At 38.6% G+C, this 23,916-nt stretch overlaps 1 protein-coding gene across 1 annotated transcript in view; it reads left to right on the top strand.

Annotated features, from left to right (window-relative positions):
* The window catches only part of DNAH14 (dynein axonemal heavy chain 14), a 293,744-nt gene that overhangs the window by 37,107 nt on the left and 232,721 nt on the right, over positions 1-23,916 (top strand). Inside the window, exons 10-11 of the mRNA XM_077779923.1 lie at positions 3,583-3,833; positions 9,207-9,336. Of these exons, the coding sequence (XP_077636049.1) occupies positions 3,583-3,833; positions 9,207-9,336 (381 nt within the window). The remainder of the gene's footprint in view (positions 1-3,582; positions 3,834-9,206; positions 9,337-23,916) is intronic.

Raw genomic sequence — 23,916 nt, 5'->3', positions numbered from 1 at the left:
CGAGCCCCGCGTCGGGCTCTGTGCTGACTGCCAGCTCAGAGCCTGGAGCCTGTTTCAGTCTGTGACTCCCTCTCTCTCTGACCCTCCCCTGCTCACGCTGTCTCTCTCTCTCTCCTAGAAATAAATTAAAAAAAAACAAAAAAACAATAAATAAATAAATAAATAAATAAATATCTGGTAGAATTCCCCTGAGAAGCCATCTGGCCCTGGACTCTTGTTTGTTGGGAGATTTTTGATTATTAATTCAATTTCTTTGCTTATTATGGGTCTGTTCAAATTTTCTATTTCTTCCTGTTTCATTTTTGGTAGTTTGTTTCTAGGAATTTTCCCTTTTCTTCCAGATTGCCCAGTTTGTTGGCATATATATTTTTAAAAAATTTTTAAGTTTCCTATTCTTTTGAGAGAGAGAAAGCACAAGTTGGGTAGGGACAGAGATTTCCAAGCAGACCCTGTGCTGTCAGCACAGAGCTGAACATATGTGGGGCTTGAACTCACAAACCGTGAGATCATGGCATGAGCTGAGATCTAGTGTAATGCTTAACCGACTGAGCCATCCAGGCGCCCCCTGTTGGCATGTAATTTTTAATAATATTCTCTTCTAATTGTTTATATTTCTGTGGTGTTGGTTGTGATCTGTCCTCTTTCATTTATTGTATTATTTGGGTCCTTTCTCTTTTCTTTTTGATAAATATGGCTGGAGATTTATCAATTTTATTAATTCTTTTGAAGAATCAGCTCTTAGTTTTGTTGATCTGTTTTTTTGTTTGTTTGTTTCTACATCATTTATTTCTGCTTGTCTTTATTATTTCCCTTCTTCTGATGGCCTCAGGCTTTATTTGTCCTTTTTCTAGCTCCTTCGAGGTGTAAGGTTAGGTTGTGTATTCTTTCTTTTTTTTTTTTAATGTTTATTTTTTGAGAGAGAGAGAAAGTGAATGCGAGCAAGCGAGGTAGGGGCAGAGAGAGGGAGACAGAAGATCCGTGTGCTAATAGCACGGAGCCTGACGCGGGGCTTGAATTCACAAACCGTGAGATCATGACCTGAGTCAACATCAGACGCCTAACTGACTGAGCCACCCAGGCGCCCCCTTTCTTCCTTCCTGAGGAAGGCCTGGATTGCAGTGTACTTCCTTCTTAGGACTGCCTTTGCTGCATCCCAAAGGTTTTGGACTGTTGTGTTTTCATACTCATTTGCTTTTGTGTACTTTAGTTCTTTAACTTCTTGGTTAACCAGTTCGGCCTTTATTAGGATGTCCTTTAAGGATTTGTGGTCTATTCACATTTTTTCTTGTGGTCGACTTCCAAGTTTCATAGTGTTTGTGGTGTGAAAATATGCACAGTATGATCTCAGTCTTTTTGTACCATTGAGGCCTCATTTGTGACCTAGTATTTGATCTCCTCTGGAAAATGTTCCATGTGCACTCAAAAAGAATGTGTATTATGCTGCTTTAGGAGGAAGTATTCTGAATATATCCGTTAAGGCCATCCAGTCCTGTGTGTCATTCAAAGCCACTGTTTCCTTGTTGATCTTCTGTTTAGATGATCTTCCCATTGCCTAAGTGGGGTGTTGAAGTCCCCTACTATTATGGTATTATTATCAATGAGTTTCTTTATGCTTGTGATTAATTGACTTATGTATTTGGGAGCTTGCAAGTTGGGGCATAAATGTTTGTAATTGTTAGACCTTCTGGATGGATAGACCTCTTAATTATGATATAATGGCCTTCTCCATCTTTCTTACAGTCTTTGGTTTAAAATCTAGTTTGTCTGATAAAAGTATGGCTACTCCAGCTTTCTTTTGACTTCCATTAGCCTAACAGATTGTTCTACATCCCCTCAATTTCTATCTGCAGGTATCTTTAGATCTAAAATGAGTCTCCTGTAAGCAGCATATAGATGGGTCTTGTTTTTTAATCCATTCTGATGCCCATGTCATTTGATTGGAGCATTTAGTCCATTTACATTCAGAGTGATTATTGATAGATATGAATTTAGTGCTGTAAAGTTGGTGTTTCTGGTGATACTCTCTGTTCCTTTCTACTCTTTGTCACCTTTGGTCTTTTTTCCAACTCAAAGAGCCCCCTTTAATATTTCTTGCAGGGCTCGTTTAGTGGTCATAGACTCCTTTAGGTTTTGTTTGGGAAACTATCTCTCCTATTTTGAATGACAGCCTTGTTGGATAAAGAATTCTTGACTGCGTATTTTCCTCTTCAGCACATTGAAGATTTCCTGCCACTCCCTTCTGGCCCGCCAAGTGTCTGTGGATAGGTCTGCTGCGAACCTGATCTGTCTTCCCTTGTAGCGTAAGGGCTTTTTTCCATTGCTGCTTTCAGAATTCTTGCCTTGTCTGTTTTGCGAATTTGACTATGATATCTTGGCCATGGCCAGCTTTAGTTTTGCGAATTTGACTATGATATCTTGGCCATGGCCAGCTTTAGTTAAATTTGATGGGAGTTCTCTGTGCTTCTTGGACTTAAGTGTCTGTTTTCTTCCCTGGATTGTGGAAGTTCTCAGCTATAGTTTGCTCAAATAAACCCTCTGCCTCTTTTTCTCTTCCTTCTTTTGGGACTCTTATGATTCACGTGTTGTTATGCTTTTTCCCTAAATCTGTATTTGTGATCCGGTGCCTTTCTTTCCCTCTTCTTTTCAACTTCATTATTTTCCATAATTTTACCTTCTATGTCACCAATTCATCCCCTTGCTATGTCCATCCTCATTGGCATTGCATTCAAGTTGGGCTTGCGTCTCTGTTATAGCATTTTTAATTTTGGCCTGACTGGTTGTTAGTTCTTTTAACTCTGCAGTAAGGGATTCTCTGGTGTCTTCTAGACCTTTTTTCAAGCCCAGCTAGCAGACTTGCCCTAGGAAAGACACACCTGCAGGGCACGGGTGAGGCTTGGTGTAAGTGGCTCCTGCTTGCTGAAGTCCATCAGTGCTGTTGGGCTGGGGTTTGTGGCAGTGGCAAAATGGTGTCACCACACCCTTGTCCCCAGAGTGGGGAGTTCGCACCCGCCACTTTTCAGGAAGCCCTCACAGAAAAGCACACGATCACCCCTCTTGTGTCCCCAGCTTCTGTCAGATCCCTGCCTTCACCCTGTGTCCGAGCTGTGTGGCTGCCAGGAGGCCCGGTGCTCCTGCACGTTACCTCGGGCACGTGACTGGGTGTCAAAACTCCACATTCTAAGGTCCCACCTGGCACACACCCACGCTGATCCCCTGGAGGAGGGTCTCACTGTGCTTTTGCCATTTGCCAAGGACCCTTTTTATTTAGATTCGACTCTCTCCCATTGGCAGCTCTTCGTGTCCTTGAGGAGGGCCCTCTGTGCAGGAAACGTAGGTCAGTGTCAGTATGTACTTCCTGTTTGTGTTCCATAAACTCGTCTGCTTATGAGGGAGACCCTGAACTTCACAGGCCGCTCTAGGTCTGCTCTTCATATACAGTGCAAACATAAAGGTTTCTTTTGAAAATCTTCCTAATAACGTTTAGTTGCAATGTTATTCAGACTAATGGAAATACTATACATTAGAAATCGTACTATATTAACATCAAAAACTGTCACTTCTCCATTGTTTATTGAATTGTAGGTGGCAGAAAAGAAAGAAATTGATGAATACTTTGAGTCGAAACTCTCTGAAGATGACACAACACATTTCAAGCTGCCTGAATATCGACGTTTATTAGAAACAATTTTGAGGTTTCTGAGTCTGGTTGACTACATATTTCAGGAACTTGTCCGTCAGCTGATGAACACTGCAGTCACACTACTTTTGGAATTATTTAATAATTCTGCTAGAATGCCATTTACAAGGGAAAAAAAGAATGAAAATCTCATCAAGTAAATGATACTTTTTTGACTTGTAAAAAGAATTTATGATCACAATATGATATGTTGCAACTTACAGAAAGATATCCAATAATTTAAGCTAGAATTTGAAAATTCTCCTTGTAGTAAATCATAAGTGCTCAGTTTTTGCAATTTTTTGAACTTTGTATCTGATAATACCTTCCTTGATGCTGTCCATGAAATTTAAGAAAATTTCCCTTCCTTCCCAAATTCTGCACAGGTTAGGTTACCATTTGAAGTATATGATGCCCAGTAAAATTTGAAATTCAGATTAACAATAATATAACAAAATGTTTTCACCTTCTATTTAAATACTACTGTTAAGTCAGTTTTCTTGTTTTCTGCAACTGAATCTATCGCTGTACTTTGTGAACCATGGAATATGAATTGAGACTGAAGAATAGTTTATGTTCATACTGTCAAAACCTAGCAGTATTATTTCAAGTCAAACCAGAGTTTTAGTATCATAACTGGAGAGTGAAAACTTTATCAATTCATAAAATTTTGAAGAATCTTAAATATATTATTTCTCTGATGTATTGTGGAATTCATCAGAGCTTATTAAATCATTTGTCTAAGGCCATGGAAGTGATTTGAGTCAGTGTCAGGACTTGAACCCATATAAAAGCATTATTTAGTAATAGCACATTATAATTTTATTTCTCATAAAACTACAAGTATAAGTGTATGTGCATGTTTGTGTGTTTAGGACAAGTTTTTAATTTGGAACTTATCTATTTTATTATTATTATTTTAATGTTTATTTTTGAGAGAGAGATCGAGCACAAGCAGGGGAGGTGGACAAAGGATCCAAAGCAAGCTCTGTGCTGGCAGCAGACAGCCCAATGTGGGGGCTCAGACTCATGAATTGTGAGATCATGACCTGAACCAAAGTCAGACACTTAATCAACTGAGCCACCCAGGCGCCTGAGCATAATTTTTATGTTTTAATATATTTTAATATAATTTAATTCATCATATAATAGAAAATATGGAAAACAAAAATTACCCTAGTTCCATCACTTAAATACAATGTCTTGTTTTGGTACAATTTCTTCTAGACTTCTTCTATGTATTTTTTCTATTGTACTGTTTCATAGCTTATTTTAAAAATACAACATGCCTTGTATACTTTTTTTGTAATATTATAGGAAAAATATTTGTGTAGTGGTTCAAGTACATGAATTTTAGGAATCATACCACCTTGGTTAATTCCTGTTTTACCTCTGACATATTGTGTGACTTAGGTTAGCTAGTGAGCTAACAGAGGTTATATACATTCTTTAAACCTCAGTTTCTTCATCTATAAACTAGAGATAACAATAATACCTATATCATAAGGTTGTTTGAGAATAATTAGAGTAAATGCCTGCTAGACTGGTGGTGCCACCATTACTGAATCTGTTTCCATCGACTTCCTTAACAGTATTGGTGTGTATTTCCATAATGACTAATATTGTGCATCCTTTGTTATGAGTATTGGCTATTTGTGTATCTTCTCGGACAAAGTGTCTATTCATGTCCTTTCTCCATTTTTATTTTATTTTTTAATGTTTGTTTATTTTTGAGAGAGTGCTTTTGGAGGAGGGGCAGAGAGAAGGGACAGAGGATCCAAAGTAGGCTCTGTGCTCACAGTGGAGAGCCTGATGTGAGGCTTGGACTCGCAAACTGTGAGATCATGACCTGAGCTGAAATCAAGAGTCAGATGCTTAACTGACTGAGCCACCCAGGTGCCCCTGTCCATTTTTAAATTGTGTTGTCTTGAGGGCCCTGGGTGGCTCAGTCAGTTAAGCATCTAACTTCAGCTCAGGGAATGATCTCACAGTTTGCAGGTTTGAGCCCTATATCGAGCTCTGTGCTGACAGTTCAGAGCCTGAAGCCTGCTTCGGATTCTGTTTCTCCCTCGCTCTCTGCCTGTCCCCCACGCATGCTCTCTCTCTCTCTCAAAATTAAACATTAAAAAAATTGTATTGTCTTTTTATTGTTAAGTTATAAAGAATTTTTTAAATACATTTTTGATACAAGAGCCTTATTATTTCCAAATAATAGATTACTTGCAAAAACTTAACTTTCATTCTATATACATCATCTTTTCACTTTCTTGATAGTATCCTTTGGAATAAAAAAGTGCTTAATTTTGTAAAAGGCCAATTTATTTTTTCTTTGATTATACTTTAACTGTCATATATAAGAAATCATTTCCTAATCCAAGGTCACAAAGAATTATACCTTTGTTTTCTTCTAAGATTTTTAATTTTAGCTCCTGCATTTAGATCTTTGACCCATTTTGTATTTGGCGCCCTCTTGACCATCAGTTGATGATAGACGTGTGGAGTTATATCTGGACTCTAAATTGTGTTCAGTTGATCTCTAGATCGATCCTTATGTCAGTACCACAGTCTTGACTACTGTTGCTTTGTAGTAGGTTTTGAAATTGGAAAGTGTGAATTTTTTTAATATTGTTCCTTTTCAACATTGTTTTGACTATTCTGGGTCCCTTGCGTTTTCTATGAATTGTAGAATAAGATTGCCAATTTTTATTAAAAACAAAACAGCTAGAATTTATATGAGGATTGTGTTGAATCTGTAGATAAATGTGGGGAGCATTTTTATTTTAACAGTATAAAGTTTTCCAGTCCATGAATGTGGGATTCTCTTTCCATTTATATGGGTAGTCTAATTTCTTTCAGTAGTCTTTTATAGTTTTCAGTGTATGTGTCTCACTTCTTTTGTTATGTTTATTTTGAAGTATTTCATTCTTTTTTATGCTATTATAAACAGATTTATTTTTAAGTTTTATTTTGGATTAATTGCTAGTTTATTGAATATAGCTGATTTTTGTAATTGATCTTGTATCCAGCAACCTTGTCGAAGTGATTTATTAGTACTAATGGTGTGTGTGTGTGTGTGTGTGTGTGTGTGTGTGTGTGTGTTTTCACTCCTTAGGATTTTCTGTACAGGATCATAACACCTGTAAATAGAGATAGTTTTACTTCTTTTTTTCCCAGTCTGATATCTTTCATTACTTTTTGCTGTCTGATTGCCCTGGCTAGAATTTTCAGTACAGTGTTATTAAAAGTGGCAAGAGTGACTCCACAATAGCTAAAACATGGAAAGAGCCTAAGTGTCCATCAACAGATGAGGATCAAGAAGATGTGGTTTATCTATACCATGGAATACTACATGGCAGTGAGAAACAATGNAAAGAAGTGGCAAGAGTGAACATTCCTGTTTTATTCCTTGTCTCAGAGGGAAACTTTAAGTCTCTCTCTTTTTTTTTTTATCTTTAAGTATGTTAGCTGTAGGTTTTTTGCAAGTGCTTTTTATCAGGTTGAGGAAGTTCCCTTATAGTGTTAGTTTAATGTTTTTACATGAAGTGTTGCATTTTGTTAAATGCTGTTTTTCTGTGTCAGTTGATCCTGTGTTTTTTACTTTATGCTACTAATATGGTATACTATGTTATGTTACATATATGCATTTTTGTACAACTTGCATATGTACATTTTTGTACATTTTGAACCAACCTTGCATTCCTGGGATAGTTTCCACTCAGTTATGATATATAATCCTTTGTATAGGCAGCTAGATTGAGTTTGCTAATATTTTCTTAAGCATTTCTGTGCCTCTATTCATAAAGGATATGAGTCTGTAGTTTTCTTATGATGTCTTTGGTTTTGGTTCCAGGAAAATTCTGGGCTTATAGAATGAATTGGTATAATTTCTTCCCTAAATATTTTTGACAGACTTCACAAGGAAACCTGTCTGGGCCCAGGGCATTCTATTTTGAAAACTTAACAATTATTTGTTCAATTTCTTTAAAGATGTAGTCCTATTCAGATTATCTATTTCTCTGATTTTTATGAGGGGATGTGGAAAGATTTTTTAAAATGTTCTGTGCCATTCTCTTGCTGCCATAAACTCCTAATCGTTTTTATTTCCTGCCTTTTTCACCTTAAATTGAGATACTGATCTTATCTTATTATGGTTTGATGTTGCTTTTTAACTCAGTCTGATAGTTACTGTCTTTTAATTAGGAAATTGAACCTACTTAGATTTAGTAACTGGTATGCTTTGTTTTTAATCCTCGCATTTTATTTATGCTTGTTACTTATTTTACTTTGCTTTTTTTTCTCTTTTCTCACTATTTTCCTGTTTTTCTTGATTCAGTCAAATGGCTCTTAATTCCCAATGCCTCCTTCACCTCCTTGTTTTAGTGTTTCTTATGCTTTGCGGTGTGTTTACGAATCCTCCGTCTTTCTAATAATAATTATTTAAATTCTATTTCCCTGTTAGTTTATATTTGTAAATCTTTACTTTTCGATAAAAATCCTTCACTTCTTAAAAGCTTATTTTTAGAGACAGATGGAGGGAGAGAAAGAGCACACACACATGCGTGCACACGAGCAGGGGAAGGGCAGAGAGGGAGGGGGAGAATTCCACGCAGGTTCCATGCTGTCATCGCAGAGACTTTCTGTTTATGAATTTGCCCCTATTCTCGGTACCTCATTTGGCAGAGTCATACAATATTTTTCCATTGTTTCTGGCTTGTTTCACTGAGCATAATGTTTCAAGCCTCATCCATGTTGTAGCATGTATGAGAATTTCTTTTTTAAGGCTAGATAACAATCCATTGTATGCGTATACTACATTTTATTTGTTCATCTATTCATAGACATTTGGGTCATTTTCACCTTTTGGCTATTGCGAATGATGTTGCTACAAACATTGATGTGTAAATATCTGTTTGAATCATGAATGTTTTCAGTTCTTCTGTTTATATGCCCTGAGGTAGAGTTGCTGGATCACATGGTAATTCCACATGTAACTTTTCGGGGAATTTCCCTGATAATTTCCACAGTAACTGCCCTATTTTATTTTATTTTTTTTAATGTTTATTTATTTTTGAGAGACAGAGACAGCATGAGCAGGGGAGGAGCAGAGAGGGAGACACAGAACCCAAAGCACGCTCCAGGCTCTGAGCAATCAGTGCAGAGCCCGATGTGGGGCTCAAACCCACCGACCTCAAGATCATGCCCTGAGCCGAAGTTGGTTGCTTATCCGACTAAGCCACCCAGATGCCCCAGTAATGGCCCTATTTTGATTCCCAGCAGAAAGCACCAGGATTCCAGTCCTCACCAACCCTTACTATTTTCCTCTTGTAGAAAATAGTAGCCATCCTGTTTGGTGTGATGTTATATCTCATTCTGGCCCTGATTTGTATTTCCCTAATGATTAGTGATGCTAAGTGTGTTTTTTAATTGACTGTGTATCTTCTTTGGAGAACTGTCTAATTGTTTATGTGTTCTGGATATTAAGATACAAAAGTTTAGAAAAACTTTTTTTTTTTCTTATTTCCTACTCTAGAACATACAAGAATATCTTTGCTTTCACTGGAAAGATAGCAAATGATGGTGAAGAATTTGTTGGTAATCCAAACTTATGTGCCACTACTGTTTTTAAGTCAGAAGTGAAAACGGAAGCAGATATTAATGAGGTAAAATGGTCTTTGAAAAATATAAGCATAGATTTTTAATGTAAAATGAATGATAAGTTTTGTAATTAAAAGCGTGATTTATTTAAAAATGTGATTTGTTTAAAAATGTGATGTATGATTATTCACAATTTGATGCACACCACACACGCATACACATCCTTCCCACTGTAGAAAGCTATAATGACACTTCTCTCAATTGGTTCATCCATTAATGCATCACTGAGGACTTCACATTTACTTGTTACTGAGCTCGGCACTGAAACACACCAGCGGGCAGAACAAATTCCCTCACCTCTCAGAGCTTCTATTCTACACCAAGAGAGACAAGTAGCGAAGTGATGAGTCCTGGTAGACAGGGACGAGTGTCGAGTGATACCGTTTGCAACTTTCACACAGGAACGATGTGGGAAGGCCGCCCAGTCTAAAGTAGCAGTTATTCCCTTCCATCCTCACTGTTGTCTGTCTCTGACTCTTTACTGTTCTACAGAAAACAGAAAATAACAAAAAAAATTTTGTTAATAACTTAAAAATGACACAAGCCAAGTATGAAAATCTTCACAGAATCCTAGAAAAACTTACATTAGGAAATCTTTTTTTTGAATGTTTATTTATTTTGAAAGGGAGAGAGAGTGCATGTGAGTGGAAGAGGGACAGAGAGAGAAAGAAGGAGAGCAAGAGTCTTAAGCAGGATCCACGCTATCAGCGCAGGGCCTGATGCAGGGCTTAATCTCACAAACCATGAAATCATGACCTGAGCCCAGATTAAGAGTCAGGTGCCTAACTGACTGAGCCACCCAGGTGCCAATCATTTTGTGACATGGAGAACTGTCTCCCCCCGCCCCCGCCCCAATATTTTCTTGGGATTTAACTTTATACAGTAGATTATTTTCCTATTTGGCAAAATCAGCATTTTTATTAAATAGCACTGTATATGTATATATTTTACGTATTTCAGAAAAAATAGGTAGATTTGGTAACAAGGGAAAATGTTTACATTTTAAATTTCAATTTATATTTCTTTTAGTAGTAGTCTAATTATGTATTTTTAAGTAGTTTACCATCAAGTTGGTTTCCATATAATACCCAGTGCTCATCCCCACAAGTGCCCTCCTCCATGCTTAATTATGTATTTTTAAAAATATGTTATTGGAGACTCATATTTTTTCTTCTATGTCTTTTGCCCATTTATCTGCTAAATAGATTTTTCTATTATTTTGTAGGAATTATTCATATTTATATTGCAATTATCTTTCCTATTAGATGGCTTGATAGTTATATTCCCTTATGATAATTTTTATTATCAATAATTCTTAATTTCAGTGTAATAGAATTTATTAATCCTCTATTTTGTTAGTGTTTGAAATTAAGTTTATGATCCTGAGTCATACCATCTGTGTGTAGTGTAGATTAGGGCCCATTTTCATTTATTTCTATATGAGTAGCCATTGCCCAGGCATAGTTTCTGTCATTTATCATATGTTTCCATATACGTGTCTTCTCTTTCCTGTTACCCTGGCCTGCTGATACCTTTGCCTGTGTGCTAATCCCACACTGTATTAGCTTTGAAATAAGTTTTCTCCTTTCCTAGGAGTGTCTTCTCTGTTTTCAGCCATTTGCTCTTCTGTATACATTTTAGATTCAAACCCTATTTGGATTTTGGTAGAAATTGCCTAGAAGATGGGAAGAGCTAATATTTTGTGATTTGAATCTTCCCAACATGATTGTCTATTTAAGTCTTCTTGAATGTTTTTCAGTGTCCTTTATAATTTTTCCATAAAAATATTGTATGGTTTTTTGGTTAGATTTAATCCTATGTGTCTTGTAGCTCCAGCCTGTACTCTATGGGAATTGTTATTTCAGTTGCTTCTACTAGTCTTTATGAACACTTTATAATAGAAATATTTTTAAATAAAAATATATGCACTGTTTATTTTTTAATTTTTAAATTTATTTTTGTGAGAGAGAGCGTGATCAGGGGAGGGACAGAGAGAGAGGGAGACAGAGAATGTAAAGCAGGCTCCAGGCTCTGAGCTGTCAGCACAGAACCTGATGCAGGGCTCAAACCTGTGAAAGGTGAGCTCATGCCCTGAGCTGAAGTCAGCTACTTAACTGACTGAGTGACTCCAGCACCCCTGCACTGTTGTAATTTTTTCCTTAGGATTAACAATCAGCACAATATACCTTTTTATGGTCTTCTATTTGCATTGCAGAATCTATCTTTAGACAAAGTTATGCTAATTTCTATTAGAGTGCTTTTTACATATATCCTATTTTATACTGGCTGTTGCTTAATGATAACTGAAATCTCAGATTAACTGGTCTTAATTTTTACTTATTACTTATAATGGGTATTTTTCTTAAGCTTATTAGTCATTTGTGTTTCTCATTTTTATGACCCTTTGATGTTCTTTCCCATTTTTCTGATGGAGTTTTCTCTTTTCTTTTTTCTTACTGGATTATACAACTATAAAATACCATAACCATTTGTTCTGTCATGAAAATATAAATCTTAAATCATTGTTTTTCACTTGGTTAACAGTGTTTCTAGTATGAGGAAGATTTTTTTTGAGTAATTAAAAACCTGTCCTACCTGGGTTCACTGGTGAAGTATACCAAACATTTAAGAAATAAATTATATAAACTTTCTACAGTCTTTTTCAGAGGAATGCAGAGGATAAAATAGTTTCTAACTTATTCTATGAGACCAGTGTTACTTTAATTCCAAAACCAGACAGTACAAGAAAGCTACAAATATCTCTCATGAACACAAATGTAAAAATCCAACATAGAAAGAATTGTACACCAGGTGTGATTTATCCCAGGTATGTAAGGCTAGTTCAACACTTGAAAGTTAATGCAATCCATCACATCAATAGGCTAAGAAAAGTTACATGCTCATATAATGCAGGAAAAGCATATGAGAAAATATAGCACCCATTCATGATGAAAATTCTCAATAAACTAGAAAGAGAAGATAACTTCTTCAACTTGACAGAGCATCTTTACCAAAAAACCTGTAACTCACCTTATATTTTGTGGTAACAAGCTTGAAGCTTTTCCGTTAGGATCAGGAGCAAAGCAAAAATATTCCCTTTTCAACATTGTACTGGGAATACTGGCTAATGCAATAAGACAAGAAAAGGAAACAAAAAGTATACTGTTTGGGAAGGAAGAACTAAAACTTCCTTTGCAGATGACATGATCATCTATGTAGAAAATCAAAAAGATTTCACAGAAATCTGTAACTAATAAGTGATTATAGGAAGGTTACACGACAGGGTTAATTTTAAAAGGTCAGTCACTTTCCTAGATGCCTGCAGTGAACAAGTTGAAGTTGAAAACAATACTATTTACATTAGCACCTCCCCAAATGAAATACTTAGGTATAAAACTTACAAAATACATACAGTATCTATATGAGGAAAACTACAAAACTCTAATGAGAAAGATCAAAAGAGAACTAAAGAAATGGAGAGCTATTCCATGTTCATGGATGGGAAGACTCAGTATTGTCAAGATGTCAGCTTTTCCCAGCTTGATCTATAGTTTTGATGTAATTCCAATCAAAATCCCAGGACCTATTTTGTGGATAGTAACAAACTAATTCCAAAGTTTTTATGGAGAGACAGAAGACCCAGAGTAGCCAATACCATACTGAAGGAGCACGAAGTTGGAGGACTGACACTATCTGACATTATGACTCACTATAAGGCTATAATAATCATGATAGTTTGGTACTGATAGAAGAGTCAAATAGAACAGAGTAGAGAGCCCAGAAATGGATTCCCATAAATACACTAAAACCTTGGTTTGAGAGCATAGTTCATTCTAGAAGCATGCTTGTAATCCAAAGCACTTGCCAAAGCAGATTTCAAAAACCACTGGCTCAGCTGTGATCATGTGATGTTTGGTGTCATGTACTACTTATATTGCAAGACATCGCTCGTTTATCAAGGTAAAAATTATTAGAAATGTTAAAATTAGAAAATTTATTAGAAATGTGGAATGTTTGCAGAACAAGTTACTCACAATTCAAGATTTTACTGTATAGTTGACTAATCTTTGACAAAGGAGCAAGAGCAAGACAGTAGAGCAAAGATGGTACTCAGTAAATGGTGCTGGCACAACTGGATGTCCATATGCACACACAAAAAAAGAATTTAGACCCAGACTTTACATCTGTTACAGAATTAACTCAAAATGGATCATAGGCCTATTTGTAAAATGCAAAATTAAAGAGATATAAGAAAAAACCTAGATGACCTTAAGTATGGCAGTGACTAGACAGAACACCGAAGGCATGGTCCATGAAAGAACTGATAAGCTGGACTTTATTAATAAACAGAAGACTTCTTGGGGTGCCTGGGTAGCTCAGTTGGCTAAGCATCTGACTCTTGGTTTAATCTCAGGTCACGATCTCCTGGTTCTTGAGTTTGAGTCCTGCCTTGAGCTCTGTGCTGACAGCATGGATTCTGCTTGGGATTCTCTCTCTCCTTCTCTCTCTGCCCTTCCCCTGCTTGTTCTCCCTCTCCCTCTTGCAAAATAAATAAATAAAAATAGAAAACTTCTTTGAAAAATGCAAAGTTATGAGAGTGAAGTCAAGCCACAGACTGGGAGGAAATATTTGCAAAAGATATAGGTTCTAAAGGACTGTTCTCTAAAATACACAAAAAACTCTTAAAACTCAACAGTAAGAAAACATAACCCAATTAAACCATGAGTCAAAGACCTTAACTGACACATCAACAGAGAAAGGATACAGGTGAAAAATAAGCATATGAGAAGGTGTTCCACATTATTTGTCATCAGAGAAATGCAGATTAGAACAAGGACTCCGCTACATACATATTAGAACAGCGAAACTCCAGATCGCTGACACCGCCAAGTGCCGCTGAGGGTGTGGAGCAACAGGAGATCTGCTTCCCTCCCAGCAAGGATCCAAGGCGGTGGTGCCACGCTGGGAGAGTTCGGCAGCTTCTTACAGTACTAAACACACGCCTACTGTAAGAGCCAGCAGTGTATTCCTCGCCATTTACTGAAAAGAGATGAAAACTATGTGCACATGAAAACCTGCACCTCGATGTCTTTACTCATAATTGCCAAAATCTGGAAGCAACCAGTGTCTCTCAGTGATGGACACTGATGGTGATGGATGAGCTGCAGTCCTTCCAGAGAATAGAGTATTATTTGGTGTTGCTACGTGAGCCATCAAGCTGTGACCACATGGAGGAGTCCCCACTGCTTCTCACAAAGTGGAAGAAGCCAAGCTGGAAGGCTCCACACAGTGTGACTTCAATGACCTGGATCTTCACACCACATGCTAGATGATTCCACTGTAAAGAGTCAGTAACTGAAAAGGGTGAATAGGTGAAGTACAGAGGATATTTAGGACAGTGATACTACTCTGCGTGATACTACACTGGTGGACACGTATCATCATACATTTGCACACCAAGAGTGAGCCCTAAAGTGAACTATGGGCTTTGGATGATTCATCTCTCAATGTAGATTTATTGGTTTTAACAATATGAGGAGGGAGGGCAGGACATATAGATCTCTGTGCCTCATACTCAATTTCTCTCTGAGCCTAAAATTGCTCTAAAAGAGTAGTTTTTTATTTTTATATTTTAATAATTGTTTTTGAGAGAGAGAATGCAAGCGGGGAAGGGGCAGAGGGAGGGAGACACAGAATCCAAAGCAGGCTCCAGTTCGACACGGGGTTCAAACCCATGAACTATGAGATCATGACCTGAGCCGAAGTCGGATGCTCAACTGACTGAGCCACCCAGGCGTCTCAAGAACATTGTGTTTTAAATCATGTCAGTTTTCTTTATAGTATCTGCCTTTGGCATCATATTCAGAAAAGAATTTCCCATATCAAGACAAGATAAATGTTTATTTTTTCATAATTTTGTGGTTTAATTTCTACATTTAAAGAATTATTATTTTTTTAATACTTCAGATTTATTTTGGCATTTAGTGAGAGAGCTAAATTAGTTTTCCCCAAATGTACTGCTACCTCTGGTTGAATACTTTATCCTTTTCTAGTTTATTCTTACTGTGTGCTAAATTTGTGTGTATCTTCTGCCTGTTCTTTTAGTGNGTTTGCCTCCCTCCCTTTCCCCCACTGTTTTTCCCCTTCTCCTCCCCCATGGTCCTCTGTTAAGTTCCTCGTAATCCACGTGCCTCCCTCCCTTTCCCCCACTGTTTTTCCCCTTCTTCTCCCCCATGGTCCTCTGTTAAGTTCCTCATAATCCACGTATACGTGCAAACATATGGTATCTATTCTTCTCTGCCTGACTTATTTCGCTCAGCATAACACCATCAAGTTCCATCCATGTTGCTACACATGGCCAGATTTCATTCTTTCTCATTGTCATGTAGTATTCCATTGTAGAAGTATACCACATCTTCTTGACACATTCATCAGTTGATGGACACTTAGGCTCTTTCCATGATTTGGCTACTACTGAAAGTGCCGCTATGAACATTGGGGTACATGTGCCCCTGTGTATCCACACTCCTGTATCCTTTAGGTGAATTCCTAGCAGTGCTATTGCTGGGTTATAGGAGAGTTCTATTGTTAATTTTTTGGGGAACCTCCACACTGTTCTCCAGAGGGGCTGCATCAGTTTACATTCCCACCAACAGTGTAGGAGGGTGCCTGTGTCTCCACATCCTCGCCAGCATCTATAGTCTCCCGATTTGTTCATTTTAGCCACTCTGACTGGTGTGAGATGGTATCTCAGTGTGATTTTGATTTGTATTTCCCTGATGATGAGGGACGCTGAGCATCATTTCATGTGTCTGTTGGCCATCTGGATGTTCTCTTTGGGGAAGTGTCTGTTCATGTCTTCTGCCCATTTCTTCACTGGATTACTTGTTTTTCAGGTGTGGAGCTTGGTGAGTTCCTTACAGATTTTGAATACTAGCCCTTTATCTGAAATGTCATTTGCAACTATCTTTTCCCATTCTGTCAGCTGCCTATTAGTTTTATTGATTGTTTCCTTTGCTGTGCAGAAGCTTTTAATCTTGATGAAGTCCCAATAGTTCATTTTTGCTCTTGATTCCCCTGCCTTTGGGGATGTGTCAAGAAAGAAATTGCTGTGGTTGAGGTTAAGGAAGTTGTTGCCTGCTTTCTCCTCTACGGTTTTGATGGTTTCCTGTCTCACGTTCAGGTCCTTTATCCATTTTGAGTTTAACTTTTGTGTATGGTGTGAGAAAGTCATCTAGTTTCATTCTCTTGCACGTTGGNTTCAACTTTGCTGAATTTATGAATCAGTTCTAGTAGGCTTCTGGTGGAGTCTGTCAGGTTTTCTATGTAGAGTATCATGTCATCTGAGAAAAGTGAAAAGTGAAAAGTGAAAGTTTGACTTCTTTGCTCATTCTGATGCCTTTTATTTCGNTGTGCAATTGTGAATGGGATCAGCTTCTTGATTTCTCTTTCTGTTGCTTCACTATTGGTGTATAAAAATGAAACTGGTTTCTGTACGTTGACTTTGTACCCTTCAACTTTGCTGAATTTATGAATCAGTTCTAGTAGGCTTCTGGTGGAGTCTGTCAGGTTTTCTATGTAGAGTATCATGTCATCTGAGAAAAGTGAAAGTTTGACTTCTTTGCTCATTCTGATGCCTTTTATTTCGTATTGTTGTCTGATGGCTGATGCTAGGACTTCACTGTTAAACAACAGTGGTGAGAGTGGACATCCCTGTCGTGTTCCTGATCTCAGGGGGAAAGCTCTCAGTTCTTCCCCATTGAGGATGATGTTAGCTGAGGGCTTCTCATAGCTGGCCTTTATGATGTTTAAGTAAATTGCATCTATCCCATCTTTCTCAAGGGTCCTTATGAAGGGATGCTGTATTTTGTCAAATGATTTTTCTGCATCTATCGACAGGATCATATGGTTTTTATCTTTTCTTTTGTTAACGTGATGTATCACATTAATTGATTTGCAAATATTGAACCAGCCTTCTAACGCAGTAATGAATCCCACTTGATCATGGTGGATAATTCTTTTTATGTGCTGTTGGATTCGATTTGCAAGTATCTTGTTGAGGATTTTTGCATCCGTATTCATCAAGGATATTGGCCTGTAGTTCTCTTTTTTTTGCTGGGTCTCTGTCTGGCTTGGGAATCAAAGTGACTTTGGCTTCGTAGAATGAATCTGGACGTTTTCCTTCAATTTCTATTTTTTTGGAATAGCTTGAGAAGGATGGGTATTAAATATGATTTAAATGTCTGGTAGAATTCCTCAGGGAAGCCATCTGGCCCAGGGCTCTTATTTGTTGGGAGATTTTTGATAACTGATTCAATTTCTTCAATTCAATTCAATTCAATTCAATTNAGGATATTGGCCTGTAGTTCTCTTTTTTTTGCTGGGTCTCTGTCTGGCTTGGGAATCAAAGTGACTTTGGCTTCGTAGAATGAATCTGGACGTTTTCCTTCAATTTCTATTTTTTTGGAATAGCTTGAGAAGGATGGGTATTAAATATGATTTAAATGTCTGGTAGAATTCCTCAGGGAAGCCATCTGGCCCAGGGCTCTTATTTGTTGGGAGATTTTTGATAACTGATTCAATTTCTTCAATTCAATTCAATTCAATTCAATTACTAGTTATAGGTCTATTCAGATTTTCTATCTCTTCCCATTTGAATTTTGATAGTGTGTGTGTTCAGTAATTTGTCTATTTCTTCTAAGTTGTCCAGTTTGTTGGCATATAATTTTTCATAGTATTCCCTGATAATTGCTTGTATTTCTGAGGTATTGGTTGTAATGAATCCATTTTCATTCTTGATTTTGTCTTGGTTTTGTCTACTTGGGTGCACTCTCTTTTCTTTTTGAGAAGTCTTGCTAGAGGTTTATCAATTTTATTTATTTTTTCAAAAAATCAACTCTTAGTTTCATTGATCTGTTCAGTTGGGTTTTTTTTTTTTTTTGGATTCTATATTGGTTATTTCTGCCCTGATTTTTATTATTTCTCTTCTTTTACTGGGTTTGGGGTGTTCTTGTTGCTCTTCTTCTAGTTCCTTTAGGTATGCTTTTTCTAATTTCTTGAAATAGGTGAGAAGTGCAATGTACTTTCCTCTTAGAACTGCCTTTGCCACATCCCAAAGAGTTTGGACTGTTGTATTTTCATTTTCATTTGTTTCCATAGATTTTTAAAAATTTCTTCTCTAATTGCCTGATTGGTTCATTTGTTCTTTAGTAGGGTGTTCTTTAACCTCCATATTTTTGGAGGTTTTCATGACTTCTTCCTGTGATTGATTTCAAGTTTCATAGCATTGTGATCTGAAAGTGTGCATGGTATGATCTCAGTTCTTTTATATTTATTGAGGGCTGCTTTATGACCCAGTATGTGATCTATCTTGGAGAATGTGCCATGCACACTTGAGAAGAAAGTGAATTCCATAGCCTCAGGATGTAGAGTTCTAAATCTATCTATCAAATCCATCTGGTCCAATGTGTCTTTCAAGTCCATTGTCTCTTTAGTGATTTTCTGTCTAGTTGATCTATCCATTGCTGTAAGTGGAGTATTAAAGTCCCCGCTATTAGCACATTCTTATCCATAAGATCGTTTCTGTTTGTGATTAATTGTTTTATGTATTTGGGTGCACCTGTATTCGGTGCTCCTGTATTCGGTGCTCCTGTATTCGGTGCGACATTTATAATTGTTAGTTCTTCCTGATGGATAGACCCTGTAATTATTATATAATGCCCTTCTTCATCCCTTGTTACTGCCTTTACTTTAAAGTCCAGTTTTTCTGATATAAGTATGGCTACTCCAGCTTTCTTTTGACTTTAAGTAGCATGATAGATATTTCTCCATTCCCTTACTTTCAATCTGAAGCTGTCCTCCAGTCTAAAATGAGTCTCTTGCAAACAGCAAATAGATGGATTTTGTTTTTTTATCCTTTCTGCTACCCTGTGTCTTTTGATTGGAGCATATAATCCATTTACATTCAGTGTTATTATTGAAAAATATGGGTGTAGAGTCATTGTGTTTTCTTTATAGGATTCATGCTTGTAGTGGTGTCTCTGGTACCTTGTGTTCCTTGCAACATTTCCCTTATAGAGTCCCCCTTAGGATTTCTTGTAAGGCTGGTTTAGTGGTGATGAATTCTTTCGGTTTTTGTTTATTTGGGAAGACCTTTATCTTTCCTTCTCTTCTGAATGGCAGGCTTGCTGGATAGAGGATTCTTGGCTGCATATTTTTTCTGTTCATCACATTGACGATTTCCTGCCATTCCTTTCTGGCCTGCCACGTTTCAGTAGATAGGTCTGTCACCACTCTGATAGGTTTCCCTTTGTATGTTACAGCTCTTTTATCCCTAGCTGTTTTCAGAATTCTCTCTTTGTCCTTATATTTTGCCAGTTTCACTGTGATATGTCATGCAGAAGATCGATTCAAGTTACCTCTGAGGGGAGTTCTCCGTGCCTCTTGGATTTCAGTGTCTGTTTCCTTCCCCAGATTGGGGAAATTCTCAGCTGTAATTCGTTCAAGTACTCCTTCAGTGTCTTTCCCTTACTCTTCCTCTTCTGGAATTCCTATGATATGAATATTGTTCCGTTTGATTGTATCACTCAGTTCTCAAATTCTCCTTTGGTGCTCCAGAATCAGTTTATCTCTTTTTCTTGGCTTCCTCTTTTTCTGTAACTGTGTCTTCTAATTCACCTATTCTCCTCTCTGCCTCTTCAGTTGTGCATTGGACGCCTCCATTTTATTATGAACCTCATTTATAGCATTTTTTAATTTATCACAACTATTTTTATGCTCCATAGTCTTTGTAGCAATAGTTTCTCTGATGTCTTCCATGCCTTTTTCAAGCCCAGCAATTAATTTTATGACTATTGTTCTAAATTCTTGTTCAGTTTTGTTGCTTATATCTGTTTTGAGCAGTTCTTTAGCTGTCACTTCTTCCTGGAATTTCTTTAGAGGAGTGTTCTTCCGTTTCATCACTTTGGTTAGTTTTCTGTCTCTTGTTAATTTTAAAAGCTTATTATGTGGTCTGCACCTGCAAGTACTGCTATATTAAAGAAGGCTCATTGAGGGGCGCCTGGGTGGCTTAGTCGGTTAAGCGTCCGACTTTCGCTTAGGTCANCAAAAAAAAAAAAAAAAAATAAAAAAAAAATTTAAAAAAAAAAAAAAAGAAGGCTCATTGACTGTCCAGGGCCTGTCCATTCAGGAAGTGTTCTTTATTATCAGAAATGATTATTATCATTATTCTTATTGAGACAGAGAGAAACAGAGCATGAATGGGGGAGGGGAAGAGAGAGAGACACAGAATCCAAAGCAGGCTCCGAGCTGTCAGCACAGAGCCCGTTGCAGGGCTTGAACCCACGAACCATGAGATCATGACCTGAGCTGAAGTCGGAGGCTTAACCAACTGAGCCACTCAAGCACTCCTGGGAAGTGTTCTTTTAATGGTGTCTCTTGGTGTCTCTTGTTGGGACTTTGGTTATTTTATTTTCCTACTCATAGTGGTATTTGTGACTCAACCATGTGTACTTTGGCTTGTTTCTTGAGGTAGCCCTGGAAAGGAAACAGACGAATACACAGGGAGCAAAGGCACGCAAACACACAGACAATCCAACAAACAAACCGAAAGGGAAAAAGAAAACAAAAACAAAAACCAAAGACAAAGGACAGTCTGAAAGCATAAAACCAGAATATCCAGCTACAAATAAATAGCAGGGTGTATGCAGTGCTGATGGAAGAGGATATACAAGAAAATGACAGGGGCGGGGAGAAAAATTGGACAATGACCAGGCAGAGAGACCAAGGTCCCGCCTTGGTGGTTGTGGGGAGAGAAATGGCGGTGCCCCAGTCCCTCTCGAACCAAGCGCTGCAAATCACTCTTTTGGGTCCCATCTCCCTGTGCCGCAGGCGTAGCCAAGGTGGGCCATGTTCTATGTCCCAAGCACAACCTTGTTTCCAGGTCTTAGTCCGTGCGCCCCATTGAAACTGCCCGAAATATAACCTAGCCGGGATCGAGCTGGGAGCGCAGCAGCACAGTTTTCCTGGCGCCGCCTGGGACCGGGGGACCCAGCTCAGAGTCAGCGCCACAGCTAGAAACAGGATCTTCTCCACCCCCAGCGGAGGTTTTTCTCTTCTCCAGGGACAGTTCTATGAGCAGTTTCAGCCACTCTTTCTCTTCCCCTCGACCCTCCACGGCTCCCCATGAAGGGGGTTCCCTTACCTCCATCCGTTGTCTCCGGTCCCGGCCCGTTTTTATCTTCCCCAGTTTGGACTCAACACACTTATGAGGCTGTCTTCTTAGTGGACTCTGTTCTTTTCTTCCCAAACTCCTGCGGTTCAGTGTCCTCCGGCTTCAGGCCTTCTCTGTTTGAGAGATGGGGGCGAGTGAAATGCACAGAGCTCCCTACTTCTCCGCCATCTTGCGTCTTTTAGTGTATTTTTGAGGAGATCAGATATGTTGCGTTGATCAGCCTTCTAGTTCATGGCACACTGTTTTCATCAGTTCTCTCAAGGTCGCCTGTTGGCTCTACTTTTCTCCCTTTTCCCCATCTGTATGGATGAGTCCCTCGTGAGGACTCACGGGAAGGTATTCCATCCCCCCTCCATAGTTCACAGTGGATTGTTTTGTAACGTGTTACCGGTTGACGGGACACACACGCGCCGAGTTTCCATGGCGTCGTGGGGCTGCGCTGCCCCTGTGCGTTTTCTCACTCAGCACTACGTTGGCAAGACCCGGCTCTCGTCCTGGCGGATGTGGGCCCCGATCTCATGGGATCGTTCCACGAATCCCCACACTGTGGGACGTGTTGCCCAGCTGCTGGGGCTGTTGTCAGCACATAGCCCTTAGCTGTCCGCTTTTTCAGAGACTGCTTCAAGTGCAGCCCCCTCGTTCAAGGTCGTGCCCTTTTTGGGGTGGCCCACATGCCTCGGACATTTGTCACAGGGTAGAAAGGCACAGCATCTTAGTCCCTCTCTGGACAACTCTGCGGGGCCATTGAAGCACCAGAGCCCCCGCGGCCTGGCTGGGCCCATCCATCCGCCTGTATCACAGCTTGACTTTCCCTCCACCCACCTGCTTCCTTTCTCTCCCTCCCGCACTTGACCACAGGCGTGTTCCTCAGTAATCTCCGGCCTGTCTCAGGCTGGCTGCCCAGGGAACCCAGGCTGTGACAATATACACACACAGAAACCCACGCCAACATAGGTCTCTCTGTTCCTGACTGTGCGGCGCTCCCACGCATCACGTTTTCTGTCCATTTTATAGCCACTCTGCTACTTCCAGGTGTCTGTTACACTAGCAAGACTGTGATAAGCAGCCTCTTACTGTGTATCCTGTGGACTTTTCAATTCTTGCCAGTGTAATGTGTAAGTGACATCTCACTGTTTCTACCTCTTTCTTCACCAGTGAGGTTCCCCATTCGTACTAACTACTTGTCCCTCTTTGAAATGCATATCGATACTTTTTGAATATTTTTTTTTATTGGATTTATTACTGAGTTTTTGGACTTCATTGTATATTATAGATACTGATTCTTTGTTGACTTTAGATTTTGTAAATACTACCTCTTAACTTTGTCCCTTTCTGTTAACGTTAGGTATAGATCTTTCATAAGAAAGTCTTAATTTTGATATTTTTTTTTAATTCAACACTGATTCTGATTTTCCAGTTTGCTCATGATTGAATTTGGTGTAGGCAGCCTTGCGATCCTGACATAACTCCTCTCCATCCCTGGTTCCGCTTATGCCCCACAGCCCACTCTGCCATCTAGTATTTGACATTGGTTCACTCCTACTTTTGCCTGTGTTAAAGTTGTGGTGTCGACTTCTTGAGTTTGTGCTAAGATCCAGTTCAAGAAATGATGCATAATTTTTTTACTTTGGGATGTGTTGAGTCAGGGGTACCCGTGGGTAAGCAGATGAAAATATTTCTATTAAGATATTGGAAATCTGGATTTCACACTCAAGAGAGAACCTGGGGCCAAGGCGGGGAGGCCCCCGCTTCCATTGCATACTGTCGAATATAGCTGGGTTTTGGTGTTTCAGCTGTTCCCCTCCTGTAATGTACAATCTGGAGGAAATTGAGCCATTTTCTGGTCCGTTCTTGTTGACCCAAAAAATAATAACCAAGAATTTCATCACAAAAAGATATTCAAGCTCTGCTTCATATGTTAACATGGGCTCTTGAGTCACAGACCCATGACCTCAGCCAATACAGCCTTTAACAAATTAACAGCTTTTTTGTGCACAATAAGAGTAATAATTTCTCTCTAGGTTACTGTGAAGATGAGGCAAAGGCAACTTGTTAACTGTAGTGTTTAGGACATGATAAGTACTCATCCAATAGGAATTGTGTCAGATGGTATTCTAGGAGTATGTGGTATCAGGTATACGTAAGTATAGTTAATATACATACAAGTACACTATAGTAAGTAGTAAGGATACCATATGTATTTCAAGAATGATTCTATGACAGAATATTTATACGATAATAATAGGGTGTAGGGTTTAAGGTCCCTTTGTTACTAGGATTAGAGGTTGTTTTCCAGAGGAAGCTATACAACACATTATATGTTTGCTTGAAATTGTGAACTTTATTATGATAA

The sequence above is a fragment of the Crocuta crocuta genome, unplaced genomic scaffold (genome assembly GCF_008692635.1).
Source record: "Crocuta crocuta isolate KB4526 unplaced genomic scaffold, BGI_CrCroc_1.0 scaffold322, whole genome shotgun sequence".
Taxonomy (NCBI): Eukaryota; Metazoa; Chordata; class Mammalia; order Carnivora; family Hyaenidae; genus Crocuta; species Crocuta crocuta.
Note: the sequence above shows the minus strand (reverse complement) of the source record. Positions and strands in the feature narration are given on the sequence as shown.